Raw genomic sequence first — 13402 nt, forward strand, 5'->3', positions numbered from 1 at the left:
ATAATCACAAATTTCAAACTGAATCCCTGCGTGCTAAAATGAGCTATATCTTTAGGCTTTATTTTACACAATCAGAAGAGGTCCTTGTCTTAAATCATCGGAAAACTGAAGGAACAAGGAGAAATTAATTTTCTGCGATACAAAAAGTATATTAATACAAGGATAAAAGTAATGCTCCTGTATGTTTCTAAGGAAAAAGCCACTGCATAGCTCACGTACAGTGGAGGAAATTATAAACAACAATGACTTCCAAATTATATTGGAGAATACCTCCTTTGAAACCCTATTCTCCTGAAAGGAGGACAGGATGGTTCATAATGCTCCCACGCACAAAAGACTGAATAGAAGCACCTTTGTGTATACACCTCTGTGCACCTACTGAATGCGAAATCCGTTTCATATTGATTTCAAGGGTAGTTTGCCTTGTGGTGCTCAAGGTTTACGCAGATTTTTATTCCAAGGATGGTTAACAAAACAGTGGTTTAAGGCAAGTCATACCAAGGATGGTGATAAGTCTCCACAGAAAATTTCTCCAGTTCTGTCAAAACTGAAACAATACGAATAAATAAACAAATAAATCTCTTAAACTGCCAACTCGTATTTCCTGTCAATAATTTGTAAAATCAGAAGTTCATAAAAAGCATTCTACAGAGCAGGATGGCTTATTGTCAAAGCAGTATCATTTTATTCACACAAATAATATTATACAATAACTTATCATCTTTAGAAGTGACTGGTAAGTTTTAGAATAACACTGGGAGGGGTAGGGGAGAAGTTAACTGATGGGTTGTGTGTCTACATCTTTGTGCAAAATGGTGCTCCAAGCCCTTGTGTCTCCTTAAATTAATGTGTATGTCCCGTTGTGTATGTGCGGGATGAGCTAACTCACACACATAAATGAGCAGCAACAGAGTGGCATTGTGTCACACAGAGCACAGTGTCAGCTCTCTGAGTGTTTGAAGTAAAACTGAATGATGACAGTGAGGATAAGAAGCACAGGAAATGGTATGAAATCACAGGAAGTGACGGATCGGACCATCTCTAGATTTTGATCTCGGTGCGGAAGGTCTGTACGAGCTCATGCTTGGCTGGATTTCGCCGTGCCCGGACCGTGAGGGTCCCCTCGGTGCCCAATGATGATGTCACTGAGGTGGGATCCACGTCCTCGGGTAGCTGGCACTTGTGGGTGAAAGTGTTCATCACTGAACCGTCCTGGGCCAACTGCCAAAACAGAAAGCTTTAGAGATTCATGCGATGTATTGTGGAGATGGATGCTTGGTTAGGGTTTATTTGGCTCACATTAACCCCTTTTGTTTCAACACCTCCCACCCACCTTTTCCGCACGGACTTCTATCTGGTTGTTGGATGTGGTGACGATGATGTCTTCAGGGGAGAAATCTCGCACGTCAACTGTGAACTGGTACGAATCGTCAAGAGTCTTGATATTTCCAGCTCCACCTAAACCCACGGCCAAGACGATGAAAGGATGTTAGAGCACAAATGATGAATCGGGAAGCTACAATTAACTGTGCAAAGTACATATATCTCACACAGTTAACGTTCACAGATTTTCATCTTCAATACTTCCTGTGTGAATAAACCCACCAGTCTGAGAACCGTGTGCTGTTCATCACTGGAGTACCTGCAGGTGGTGCTTCATTAGGGATGGGCTACACACACTCATTTGAGTGAGGGATCTGCAGTTGTGTGTATTCACCAAAATCCATTTTTAGACATCAGAATCTCTGCTTTTGCTTCAACAGCATGACACACCTTCTATTCCACACATTCTGGGCAAACATGGATTTTATTGTCGATTTAATGGATTGAGTAGAGACAAAAGATGCATAAGCACCTTAATTATTACAGTTCAGAGGATCATCTGTTTTCCATGGTTAAATGAATCTGAGCTAGCATCTGTGCTGCATGCTTACCAAACTGAGCATGCCCTCTTCTGAACTTGAAAGCTAAGCAGGGTTGGGCCTGGTTAGTACTTGGATGGGAGACTGATTAGGAATGCCAAGTGTTATAAGCTTGGGTTGGCTGTAGGTTTGTGGTCCAACTCTTGGCCTCTGCATGCTGAAGTACCCTTGGGCAACATACTAAAACCTCAAGTTGTCTGTTAGACAGAAAGTGCTTTTGTGAATGATGGGTGTTGTGTGAAGTGCTTTGAGGAGTCGAATTGAAATCAGTTACACTTCCCTTGTTGTATGTTTCTTTTGTAATTCCAAAACCTTTTTTTTAAGCTCTTGTTGTTCATATTCATATACAAGCTCAAAAAATATGATGAGTAATAATGGTGATTAGTTGACGAGGTGTAAAAATTGGGGTAAAAATTAACTGTGTTTTGAAATTTGGCTCACATTATGGGCAGTCAGCAGACATGAAGAAACAGATCATTAATCTGTCCACATTCATCCATATTCTATATTCACTTCCATTTTTGCTCTGTTTGGGTCTGCACCACCTCTTTGGAGAACATATCTGACTTTTTAGCTGCTGAGTTAATGACTTTCTCTCCTCGGATGTTCAATAAGCAGCGTGATGAGTTAACCAGAAGTTGATTTTTGCTTTTTTTTTTGTTTCCAGCTGACTAAAGTTTTCTGAGAGCAGTTTGGAGGCAAGAAAACCGACAGCCGACATATGGTTTGTGGCTTTGTCACTCCTGTGAATCTTCCACATGACGTAATCATTCAATCCGTGCCCGGTGTGACTTTAAGAACTGTCAAGAGGCACAGCTGTAGTCCCGGTTAAATATCCTAGGACTGATAGGTGAGTCGGTCCAGGAAAAAAGTGTGATTTATTCTCTGTCCCTGTGGAGTCTGAGCTCACTGAAAGCCTGCGTGGTGCATGACCTCACACACACGGCAGCAGACTGGAAACGAGTGTGTGTGAGTGATATTAGCTCTGACTTCACGTATAGATTAGCTTAATTATGTGACCTCACCTCACTGTGGTGTGTGTGTGTGCGCACTGGTCACTGGGCAACCATCTGGTCATTTCTCATGCAGGCGTCATCCCAGATACTCAGTGTGTGATGTCACACTGTTGGCAGTTAGTCCAGCATTCCCAGGATTGCACGTACTCTGTGTGTGCTTGCATGTGTGTGTGTGATTGCGTTGCTTTCTTCTCAGCAGCGCCCACCTCACATCTTATCTGCTGCACCTATTACAGCACCAACCATGGCTCCAAAACAATGCTGCTCTGCCCCTGACACATAGGAGCACATGGACCATTTAAAGATCAGATTTCACACATACACGCGTCTGCGTGGACCAGCAGCAAAGTGATACGGAGCACTTCACACAATGTGGACACTGAGATACTGAGCCTGTAGATGAACCAGGTTGTGCGAAGAAAAAAATCTCCTCAACCCTCCATTTTAAACACATATGTAAATTCCTAATAAATCTTTTTAAAAAAAAAAGAATAATAATTAAATGTCCAAAAATGGAGTCCGTTCTGTTTATTCTTTCAGCACCTTGGCTACAGTTTCCCTTAAAGAAACATCTGTCCACACACAGATCAGCCACACCATAGTCTTCCTCTGAAGATATGTTATCAGTATCACTCCTTGAACAAAAACACACTACTGTACACAAATCGCCTTCAAGCGGGCATAAATCATCTTTGCCGTCAAAGCTGTTCCTTCTGCTCTCTTTTACTATTAATTTTTTACCTCTTTTGTTTACAAAACGAATGCCAGAGACCTTAAATTTGCTTCCAACTTACTGGAAAAACCCAAGGAGTCGCTCCCAGGCCTCATGAACGAGCCAAAGTCCTCAGCAAATAGTCCCCGGCTCTTCTCCATGTATGGGTTACCAGAGGACGTAGTTGAGGATGAAGTCTGGTGGAAACTACGCTCCGATCGATAGGCAGAGGAGTTGGTTACACTCATGGATGGCTGTAAGTGCTGGGTAAGGCAGAGGAGGAGTGAAAAGGAGAGAAGAGGGAGGCGGAGAGAGTTGATTCTTCTTGCGGCTATAGTTGCACACACAGGTCTTCTATCTACCTTTACTGTCTTTCTTTTTCTGTCTGTCAATTTATTCTTTTTTCCTGGTTTGTGTAAGGCAGTATCAACCTTTTCCCCCAAATCTCTTGCAGCCCTTTACCCACGGCCCTTATATACTATACGGTCCCATGCAGTGGTTGGGAGGTGGCACGTGTCACACAGGCCACAGCTCATTGGGAACACTGTTCTAAATTTATCATAAGACTCAGAGAGCTGATGGAGAGATGGGTCTGTGGTTGGAAAAGTTCTGGGCACTGAAGGGCCTAAGGTTAAGAGAGGGAGGCAGAGTGGGATTTGATAGAGAGAGGCAGAAAAAGAGCAGGGGCTGACAAGGGATAAAGGGGAGGGGGGCAACAGTTGTCACTCCATCACACGTCATCCCTGAAATAGCTTTCCGACCCTCGCTTTAATTCCCCCTGCTCTCCATCACTCCCATCTGTCTATTTCTTCTGCTTTCATAATATTCAGGGCCACGTCTTTTGACCTAAAATTAGATCCGCACGCGTTTCTGCCGTTTAATGCCAGCGTATGGAGTAGCGCGGCATGGTTTCATCTCACTATAGAGATGTTTGTGCTCTCACAAGGGCCCGTTCTCGACTGAAATCCATCACGGTGTCATGAGTTTATTTAATTCAGTCTCCTAATCATGTGCCAGAAAACGCAGCTGCTGTCTTGTGTTGTGCTGAGAGAAGCGAGCAAAGTCAATCTAAAAGTGAAAAAAGCGCCTCACCTCTATTTTCAGAGTGTAGGTTAGGAGAAAAGCAAAGATGGAAAGAATGTGCCTGAAAACAAAGCCACGGATGGGGGCAGGGGCCTCGGTAGTGACATTGCTTTGTAGCTATTAATAACTGCACGGAGAGCACAGCCCATCATGATTAGTAAACACTCTCTGCTCCTTTTTTCTAGTTAGTGCTGCTGACAGCTAATCCATTAAAATCCATTTATGTGCTCTCTGAGGTTGACTTGTTGACTTGTGATTCATTATTCCAGTCAAAAGGAGGTTGCCTGTGATTCGCAGGGGTTTGTATGTAAGACACATTATAGGCAAATCAGAGATCACAACCTCAGTCCTTAACATCTAATAACGACCATCACAGTCAATCTTTACAGAAAATTCCCAGGCAATCCACCATGCAAGGTGATCTTTATTTTTTGAAACGTTACCCAGTATTGAAAATGACGTCACACTGTGTTATTTGCTTCCAGTCTTATCAGTACAGACCCCTGCTGAAGGTCTAAATCCAGCCCAGCAACTCAGCACCTCCCTAACAGAGCCTCCTCCCTACCTAGTAACAGCAGTAATATTGTTACTTTATTTCAGAATCAGATATGAATCAGTGTTTCAAACTTCTAATGGAGATTAAAGCTGCTGGTTGTAGGGATGGGAATTGATAAGAATTTAGCGATTCCTATTCCATTAGCAATATCACTTATAGATTAAGTTCTCATTGGGTATGTTTTCAGAGTCACCAGTATCTTTAAGAAATTACATTAATGCTGTTGGTCAAATGTTTGCGCATGTTTGTTGTGGTATTTTCCCCCTTTGTTGTGATCAGAGTCTTTACTCAAAAAAGTCATTATTTCACATATTACCCAGTATATGACTTATTTACTCCACAGAGTAACATTACATTAAATTCATGTTACTCTGTAAAATAGCTGAAACACATATAATCACTATTTAACACTATCAACCCCAGGCAACATCCCACACACCAAGACAAATCCCTAATGAGAAGACATGTCTCGAAGATCAGTCTCTTAGTGGAATACAAATCTGACCACAGTGGGTTCTTGGCTAGCTTGGCGTTAGCATGCTGTCTGGGCAGATGCTTGAAACCGTGTTGTGTTAGCAGCATGATGCAATTTTTCCTGTCCTCGATGCAGTCTTTCACTTTACCATTTATCTTTTCCTGTTGTGCACTAAAAAAATAACTGTCCAGGCTCTAGACTGCAGCGCTATTTTCCTCCTCTGACACGCAAACTGAAAGCAGGTGATTGCAGAGGTGAAGACTCAAGTCACATGACTTGGACTCCAGTCATTAATTGTATGACTTTAGACTTGGCTTGAAAAAATGTTATAAGACTTGTGACTTGACTTGGACTTTACACGAATGACTTGGGACTAAAATTCAACATACATATTATTTAAAAAGTGCGGACCATTAACTCATTTTGTTCATTCACTCTTACCACACTCCGTACGTATGTGAGCGTGAGCTGTACACAGCCAATCAAATTAACCAGATAAAAAAACAAAACAAAAACAAAACAAAAAAACACTCAATCCAAAAATGCTCCCAAGTACATAAACTACGAAGTAGTCAACAAAAAACGAAATGTAATATGAAAAACCTGCGAGAAGAGAATCACTGACGGAGATGGAACAACTTCCAACTTTGTCCAACATTTGAAGTTGCATAAAGAACGGTACCATGGTGCTTTTCTTTTGCTATGATGAGATAGCTGACTTAGCTAACTTCATCTTATTAGCAACTGTTCTCCGGGCTACGCTGATGATACTGTTTGGCTTCAACATGTATGATATTTTTGTCATGCTATTTTACACCCGGTCTTACAAGCGCATCCAAGAATAACATGCAAGTTGGTAGCTCAGAATTGTCGGTAAATGGTGAGCAGGGTCCGTTTCGGAAAGTGGGTTTCTGTACCTGAACTCGAGGAACTTGGTCTCCGTCTCCTCCCCATCATTAACCCCGTAGATTTAACACAGTTTAGACTGACAAATATTTATTTTACCATCACATCAAAATTCAAAACCACTGTGTTTAATTTGCAATTAATGCATGTCCGTGTGTAACTTTTGCATCATTTTTCTCCTGTCATTTATGTCAATACATCACATGAAATACTTTGATCTTATATTATTAGCTGTTGTTTATTTGAAAATGTCAGTTATTCTTAACATTGACGCTAAACATTGCTTATTAGAACGCATTAGAACAAAACAAATTTCCCACGCGTGGGACTAATAAAGGTTATCTTATTTTATGCAGAGTTTTTAGAAAAGTGTTTTAATAAATAGTTTTTATATTTTTTATTTTCTGAAAACTATGAGGGTTTAAGTGTTAATATTTATTACCGATTAGTAGGAACAAATTAAAGTCAAATGCAATTCATGAATGGCTGCACCTTTGAAAGCATATTTGAAGAATACCAGATGAAAAAGAGGATCATAAATGAACCTGAACAGCCTTCCATATCACAGTTTATGGACAATTGTGCTGGACAGCACAGCATGACTCATCCACAGCAGAAAGCTATCACAAATGCATGATTAAGTGACTTGAATATTGGTTGCAAACTGTCTATTGTGGAAAACAAGAATTTTCGACACTTTCTGCCAGTAGTTGACAGAAAATACAGAGTCCGGTAGTATGTTGCAGAACAATTATATCAAAACAGAGAATGGTCTGGTCAGGAGTCTCCAAGCATCTTTCTTGGAATTTTTATCAGTGTGCAAATGGCTAGAGCAGAAGATGGGATCACTGCTGCCTTTTCACATCCAGTGTACCTTAAAGCAGCTGCTTTGGATCCTGCATTTTCTCTGTTGTGGGTGGAACACCATGTGTTGGGCAGTTGTGACATAAAGACAGAAGTGACATTAAAAGTTAAAGGTAAAGACTGAATATAGTGTATATTTTTTCTGTATTTTTTTTTTGTCTAAAATTGTAATAAAGACTCTTTTGCTGTTGTTAATTTGTTTTGCCAGATCTGATCCTGCAAGATGCTGCGGATCCTGCAAAGTCAGAGCAACCTGTGACTCCTGGTGAGAAACATCAAGAAGACTGTGAAGATGGAGGACTCTTTGCTGCTTAGTATAAGAAGCAGAAGAAGGATGTGGGGAAGAGCAGGGCTACAGCTGAGTCACTACCTGGATATTGCTGATGGACACAATGCCCTCTTGTTCTGGACAATGAACATACAGACTCTTCCTTCTCTATTTCATGTGGGCACCAGAGTTTTGGCAGTACCTTCGTGTGTACCTGCATTTGGCCAATTTGGCAAATGCAATGCACAATAGTTAACTGAAATAACTTAAACTGCACATTCCTATATATATATATATAGGGAAGAGATAGATAACTGTGGATATTTAACTCAGCACACTTTCTGGACTTCTGAGTGCCATAATCATATTGTTTGTTAGCTATCCTTTCCAGGATAGTAGGCAGGGCCCTGGTACGTAGTGTTCTCTTCCTCGTAGAGCAGAGACTCATTGGGCACGAGTCTTGAAAAAATCTAGCTCCTGGCTAATAGAGCCGAGCGTTGCCTCAAAGTCATGGATGTACTGTGATACAGTCGAGAGATGACCAGCACTGCACCAAATCAGTACAGCAGGACACCTGCGAACAGAAAAGTAGTACTATTGCTTACTTGCCACAAGTGCACTGTGCCACCTACCAATAGAAAGGAAAAGATAATGTGCATATTTCCACGAGAGAAATCCCACGCCTGGACCGTCATTGACTGCTGCCATGATTCTAGCCTACGTCACAGCGTCATGTGCGCCTTTTACATCCAACACAAAAACTGCAGTCGTGGTGCTTTCGATTGTACTCAGAACTCGGAAATTCTGCCTTCTGAATAGGAAGATGTAGGTAACACCAGACTGCAGATGAGCTGCATACAGGGCTGGACTGGGACAGAAAATTGGCCCGGGCATTTTGACTAGAGACCGGCCCACCATTATAGGAAAAATCATAAAGCCTTTGAATGAAAATAAACACTGTTGTGACAGTGATGTACACTGTTCTGATGGTATATATGCATCAATCTATCAATCGTTTGTTGTAAGATTCAGATAATTATTTTTTAAAAGCAGACATTTTAAATGAGAATAAGAAAGAAAAGTATTTCTTTGTGCCCCCCTTTCCCCGTTAATGCCCTACATGCCCCCCTGGCAACACTTTGCTAGATCCGCACCTGCACAGTTACCAGCTGTCAGCTACCTAAAAAAGGATCCTGGGGTTATTTGTCTTGTTTGGGTGGCTGTAGCTCAGGTGGCAGAGCAGGTCAGCCACTAATCAGAAGGTCGGTGGTTCGATCCCAGGCTGCCTCCTGGCGCATGCCAAATATCCTTGGGCAAGATACTAACCCCATGTTTGCCTACTGGTGGTGGTCAGAGGGCCCGGTGGCGCCAGTGTCCGGCAGCCTCGCCTCTGTCAGTGCGCCCCAGGGCAGCTGTGGCTACAATGTAGCTTGCCATCGCCAGTGTGTGAATGTGGGTGAATGACTGAATGTAGTGTGAAGCGCTTTGGGGTCCTTAGGGACTAGAAAAGCGCTATACAAATGCAGGCCATTTACATCTCTCAGAAACAGTTCATAACTTCCCTTCAACTCATTCATGTCACCTAAAAGGTAAACCTGTTTCTCCATCACAGCTCTGATGATCAGTAAGGACATCTCCTGGTTTCATCTTCATGTTTCCCTCTCACCAGATAACCAAACCATATCATGACCAGCAGCTTTACAGCTGTGGCTCCAGCAAACATCAGCTGATACTAGAAATTAATATTAAATAAATTCTAACAACAGCTGATCAAGCTTAAACGTGCTGCTGTTGTTTAGCGCGACATCCGCTGGTTTCCTCTTTCGGCGCAAAGTGAGCGATAAACAAACAAGAGAGAAAAGCCGATCAGCTGATCATTGATCAGTTTCATGATTGAAGTAGAAACGGGAGAGGGAGGGGGAGAGAATGAGAGAAGAAGAGGCAGCTGTGCAGCGTAAACACAGAATAACTCCAGCTTTGTGCCTTTTTCATTGTAGCTGAATTACGGGACAAACTGTTCCTTTTCACCTCAATAAGAAACGCGTAATATTTTCTCTGAATACCAGACGGGACGGTTGGCAACTCTAATAACTTATGAACAAAATAAAGTTCAACATCATTAACTTCATAGCACCACCCAGCTGTATAGAAACTCCGTCATGCTAGCTAGCACGCAGTACGGAAAAAGTCAGCATAACGAAAATAAACTCCACCTAAACTTGGTTCATATCTGACCCAGAGAGACTGCAGGTCATAACTTCTTACCTGAAGTTCAGTTCACACTTGGACCGGCGGCCGCCTCGGGTCTCTTTTCCTTCTGCGTCCCTTTTCCTTCATCCACCTGCTGGCCTCCACCACTTGCTAATGTTACTGAATCTGTGGAAGCTCCGCGATAGCCACCACACGAAGTAACGAGTAACGACCCTATCTAAATCCCAGTAACGACTAACGCGTTCCTGATTTTGGCATAATAACTAGTTACCGTGCTCGTTACCACAATAATAACGTAGTTACTGTAACGCGTTACTTAATAACACGTTAGTCCCAACACTGCCGGTTATATAGCTCGTCATGCAGCCACAGAAATTCTTTTGTCCATGAAACCATAAAGCTGCACTTTCTTTTTGCCTTATAGTCTGATTTGTCATAACTTTCCGTTTTGTGGTAAGCTTTTCTTTGGCTGTCACTTCTTCACCCTGACCTGTCTTATTTGGCTCAGCAGAACTAAAATATATATCCTGCTGCTTTTACACACACACCACATAAGCTCAGCGATTCTCTGCGCGATCAACCTCTCACATGTTTAAGCTTGCTGCGGGAGATTTCACTTGTCATGTTTACATAGTAAGCTAACGATTGATAAGCATGTCAGAGGAATTGGTGCGCAAATTATCATCACTCACCAATCAGTGCTGTCGCTCTCTAGCGATTTTGCAAGCCCTGTATCTGATTGAGGAATCACTCATCTTTGGAAAAGAGAGTTTATTACAGAGAAATGGCTCTTTCCAAAATAAAAGCTATACTATACGCTTCTTCTGGGCTATATTCTCAGCAGCATATTGTAGCGGGTCAGGGCTGTTCGGGGTTCTGTTTGTACAGTTATGTTTTGTTTATGTTGCCATAGTGACGGGTGACGCCCTCTCGCTGCGACGGTGTGTCCTTCCGGGGTCAGAGGGCGCCCTGTGTGTTGTTGTTGTTGCTGTGCGGTTGCCGCGCTGAGCAGTTAGCTAGCGGCAGTGTTCTTCTGCAGATGTCAATAAACGGCTGTGCTCCCTGGCTAGCTCACGGGAAGCAAGACCAAACGACACCTCCGTCTCCTCGTTGTCTGAGCTCGCCACATTGGTGTCAGAAGTGGGATGATGGTGGCACCCCATGTTCTGACCCGAGTGACTTTTCCCCCGCCGGTCGTGACCGGCCGGTGCGCCAAAAGAAGGCACCTGGACATTTGCAAAGTGAAAGCAAAAAACAAGCGCAAATTCAAACGCGATTTCAATATGTCACATATTGACAGTGGCTCACCGATGCCAATGACATAATTACCCAGCTACATTTCCGAAAGAATGCAAAAGCATTGACATATATTTTTCCTTCCTACAATAGCCCGACGGGCAGGGCAGAGATAGATTTTGGTAGTACGACTGGAAAAATCGCTAGCCCCGGGACGTCGGGCTAGCGATTTTGCAAGCCCTGTGTTACAGGCATGGCCCTTTAAGGATGAAGCCTGATGGGAAATGTATTCGGGATGTGTGTAGCGGGACTGCCTGGTGTGTGTGTGAAGAGAGAGAGCGGAGAAGGGGAAAAGTAACGGTTAGCTACAGAAGAGACGAAAAGAAAATAAATAAAAGGAATATAATAACTCCCTCGACAGCCAGAGTTGTGTCGGCGATGCTCGCTGTGAGTAAACTGTTTCAGCCCACTGTACGCGGTGTTCGTGCCTTAGAGAAGAAATAAAGTTCGGTGAAGCAGTTTCCTACGCCTCCTTCGATCTTTTTGCTAGCGGAGTTGACCTGTATAGTAAGCTGTTGCCGGCTACGAGTCAGTTACGGAACCTTCAAGTAACTGCCAGAGGTTTCCTTACTACGGTTCGGGGCCGCGGATCTGGCGCGGTAACACCTGTATCTGATTGAGGAATCACTCATCTTTGGAAAAGAGAGTTTATTACAGAGAAATGGCTCTTTCCAAAATAAAAGCTATACTATACGCTTCTTCTGGGCTATATTCTCAGCAGCATATTGTAGCGGGTCAGGGCTGTTCGGGGTTCTGTTTGTACAGTTATGTTTGTACAGTTATGTTTTGTTTATGTTGCCATAGTGACGGGTGACGCCCTCTCGCTGCGCCTTGTGTGTTGTTGTTGCTGTGCGGTAGCCGTGCTGAGCAGTTAGCTAGCGGCAGATGTCAATAAACGGCTGTGCTCACGGGAAGCAAGACCAAACGACACCTCCGTCTCCTCGTTGTCTGAGCTCGCCACATTGGTGTCAGAAGTGGGATGATGGTGGCACCCCATGTTCTGACCCGAGTGACTTTTCCCCCGGCCGGTGCGCCAAAAGAAGGCACCTGGACATTTGCAGGACTTTGTGTGGGGTAATGGGGTCGTCGGGGACGACTGACCCCTTAGGTGGGGGCTATGTAGCGGGTCAGGGCTGTTCGGGGTTCTGTTTGTACAGTTATGTTTTGTTTATGTTGCCATAGTGACGGGTGACGCCCTCTCGCTGCGACGGTGTGTCCTTCCGGGGTCAGAGGGCGCCCTGTGTGTTGTTGTTGTTGCTGTGCGGTTGCGCGCTGAGCAGTTAGCTAGCGGCAGTGTTCTTCTGCAGATGTCAATAAACGGCTGTGCTCCCTGGCTAGCTCACGGGAAGCAAGACCAAACGACACCTCCGTCTCCTCCTTGTCTGAGCTCGCCACAATATTAAACATATCAGGTCCCCATAAGGAGAATCATGTGCTAACGGCTGTCTAAATGACTCGGGTAAAGTTTGTAGCATGCATGCTTGTTGTTTTTGTCTGCTTCCACTTGTCTTTGCACTAGGATGATGTCGGCGTAAATGTGCAGTCATATTCGTTGTGTTCCCACTAGTGCTGTCAGCGTTAATCTCGTTGAAATGACGTTAACGCCACAACACGGCAAATCTCCGTTAACGAGCTACCCCTGCATGGGGCTAGACGGCCAACACGTTAACGAGCTAACTGCGCTAACACACTAGTTCCCACCCATGTAATTGAGCATTGCGTGGCACATCCAACATACTGTTTTACTTTAGTCCATGACGCGCTTACCTTCAGGGTCATACGTCACATGAAAACCAAAATAATTCCAAACGCCAGATCTGAATGAGGGTGGGGGAGGTTCAATTTGCCATGTTGCAAGGAGAGCTTAACTTCTGTCTCGCTAGCTTGCCCTGCGCTCTTCCTTCTGACGATGCTGTCTGTGTTGAGCGCTCAGTGGATCTGCGCTCGACAGTGCAGCCTAGGCGGAGTAGTCGAACGCAGATTCACTGAGCGCTCAACACAGACAGCATCGTCAGAAGGAAAGTTGATAAAATAAATTACAAATTTGTATTGTTCGATACATATGCGTACCGAACCGAAAGCACTGTATCGAA

At 43.6% G+C, this 13402-nt stretch overlaps 1 protein-coding gene across 1 annotated transcript; it reads right to left on the bottom strand.

The window, feature by feature from the left end:
- Window positions 1-662: 662 nt before the first annotated feature.
- On the bottom strand, window positions 663-3913 carry hspb7 (heat shock protein family, member 7 (cardiovascular); the record flags this gene model as incomplete). The annotated part of the gene is given in 3 exon segments (XM_005938151.3): window positions 663-1221; window positions 1334-1458; window positions 3733-3913. Coding segments are annotated over 3 exon segments (471 nt in total). The 3' UTR covers window positions 663-1041.
- Between the last annotated feature and the right edge of the window lie 9489 nt (window positions 3914-13402).

The sequence above is a fragment of the Haplochromis burtoni genome, unplaced genomic scaffold (assembly GCF_018398535.1).
Source record: "Haplochromis burtoni strain Fernald_Lab_line unplaced genomic scaffold, NCSU_Asbu1 Contig_244, whole genome shotgun sequence".
NCBI lineage: Eukaryota > Metazoa > Chordata > Actinopteri > Cichliformes > Cichlidae > Haplochromis > Haplochromis burtoni.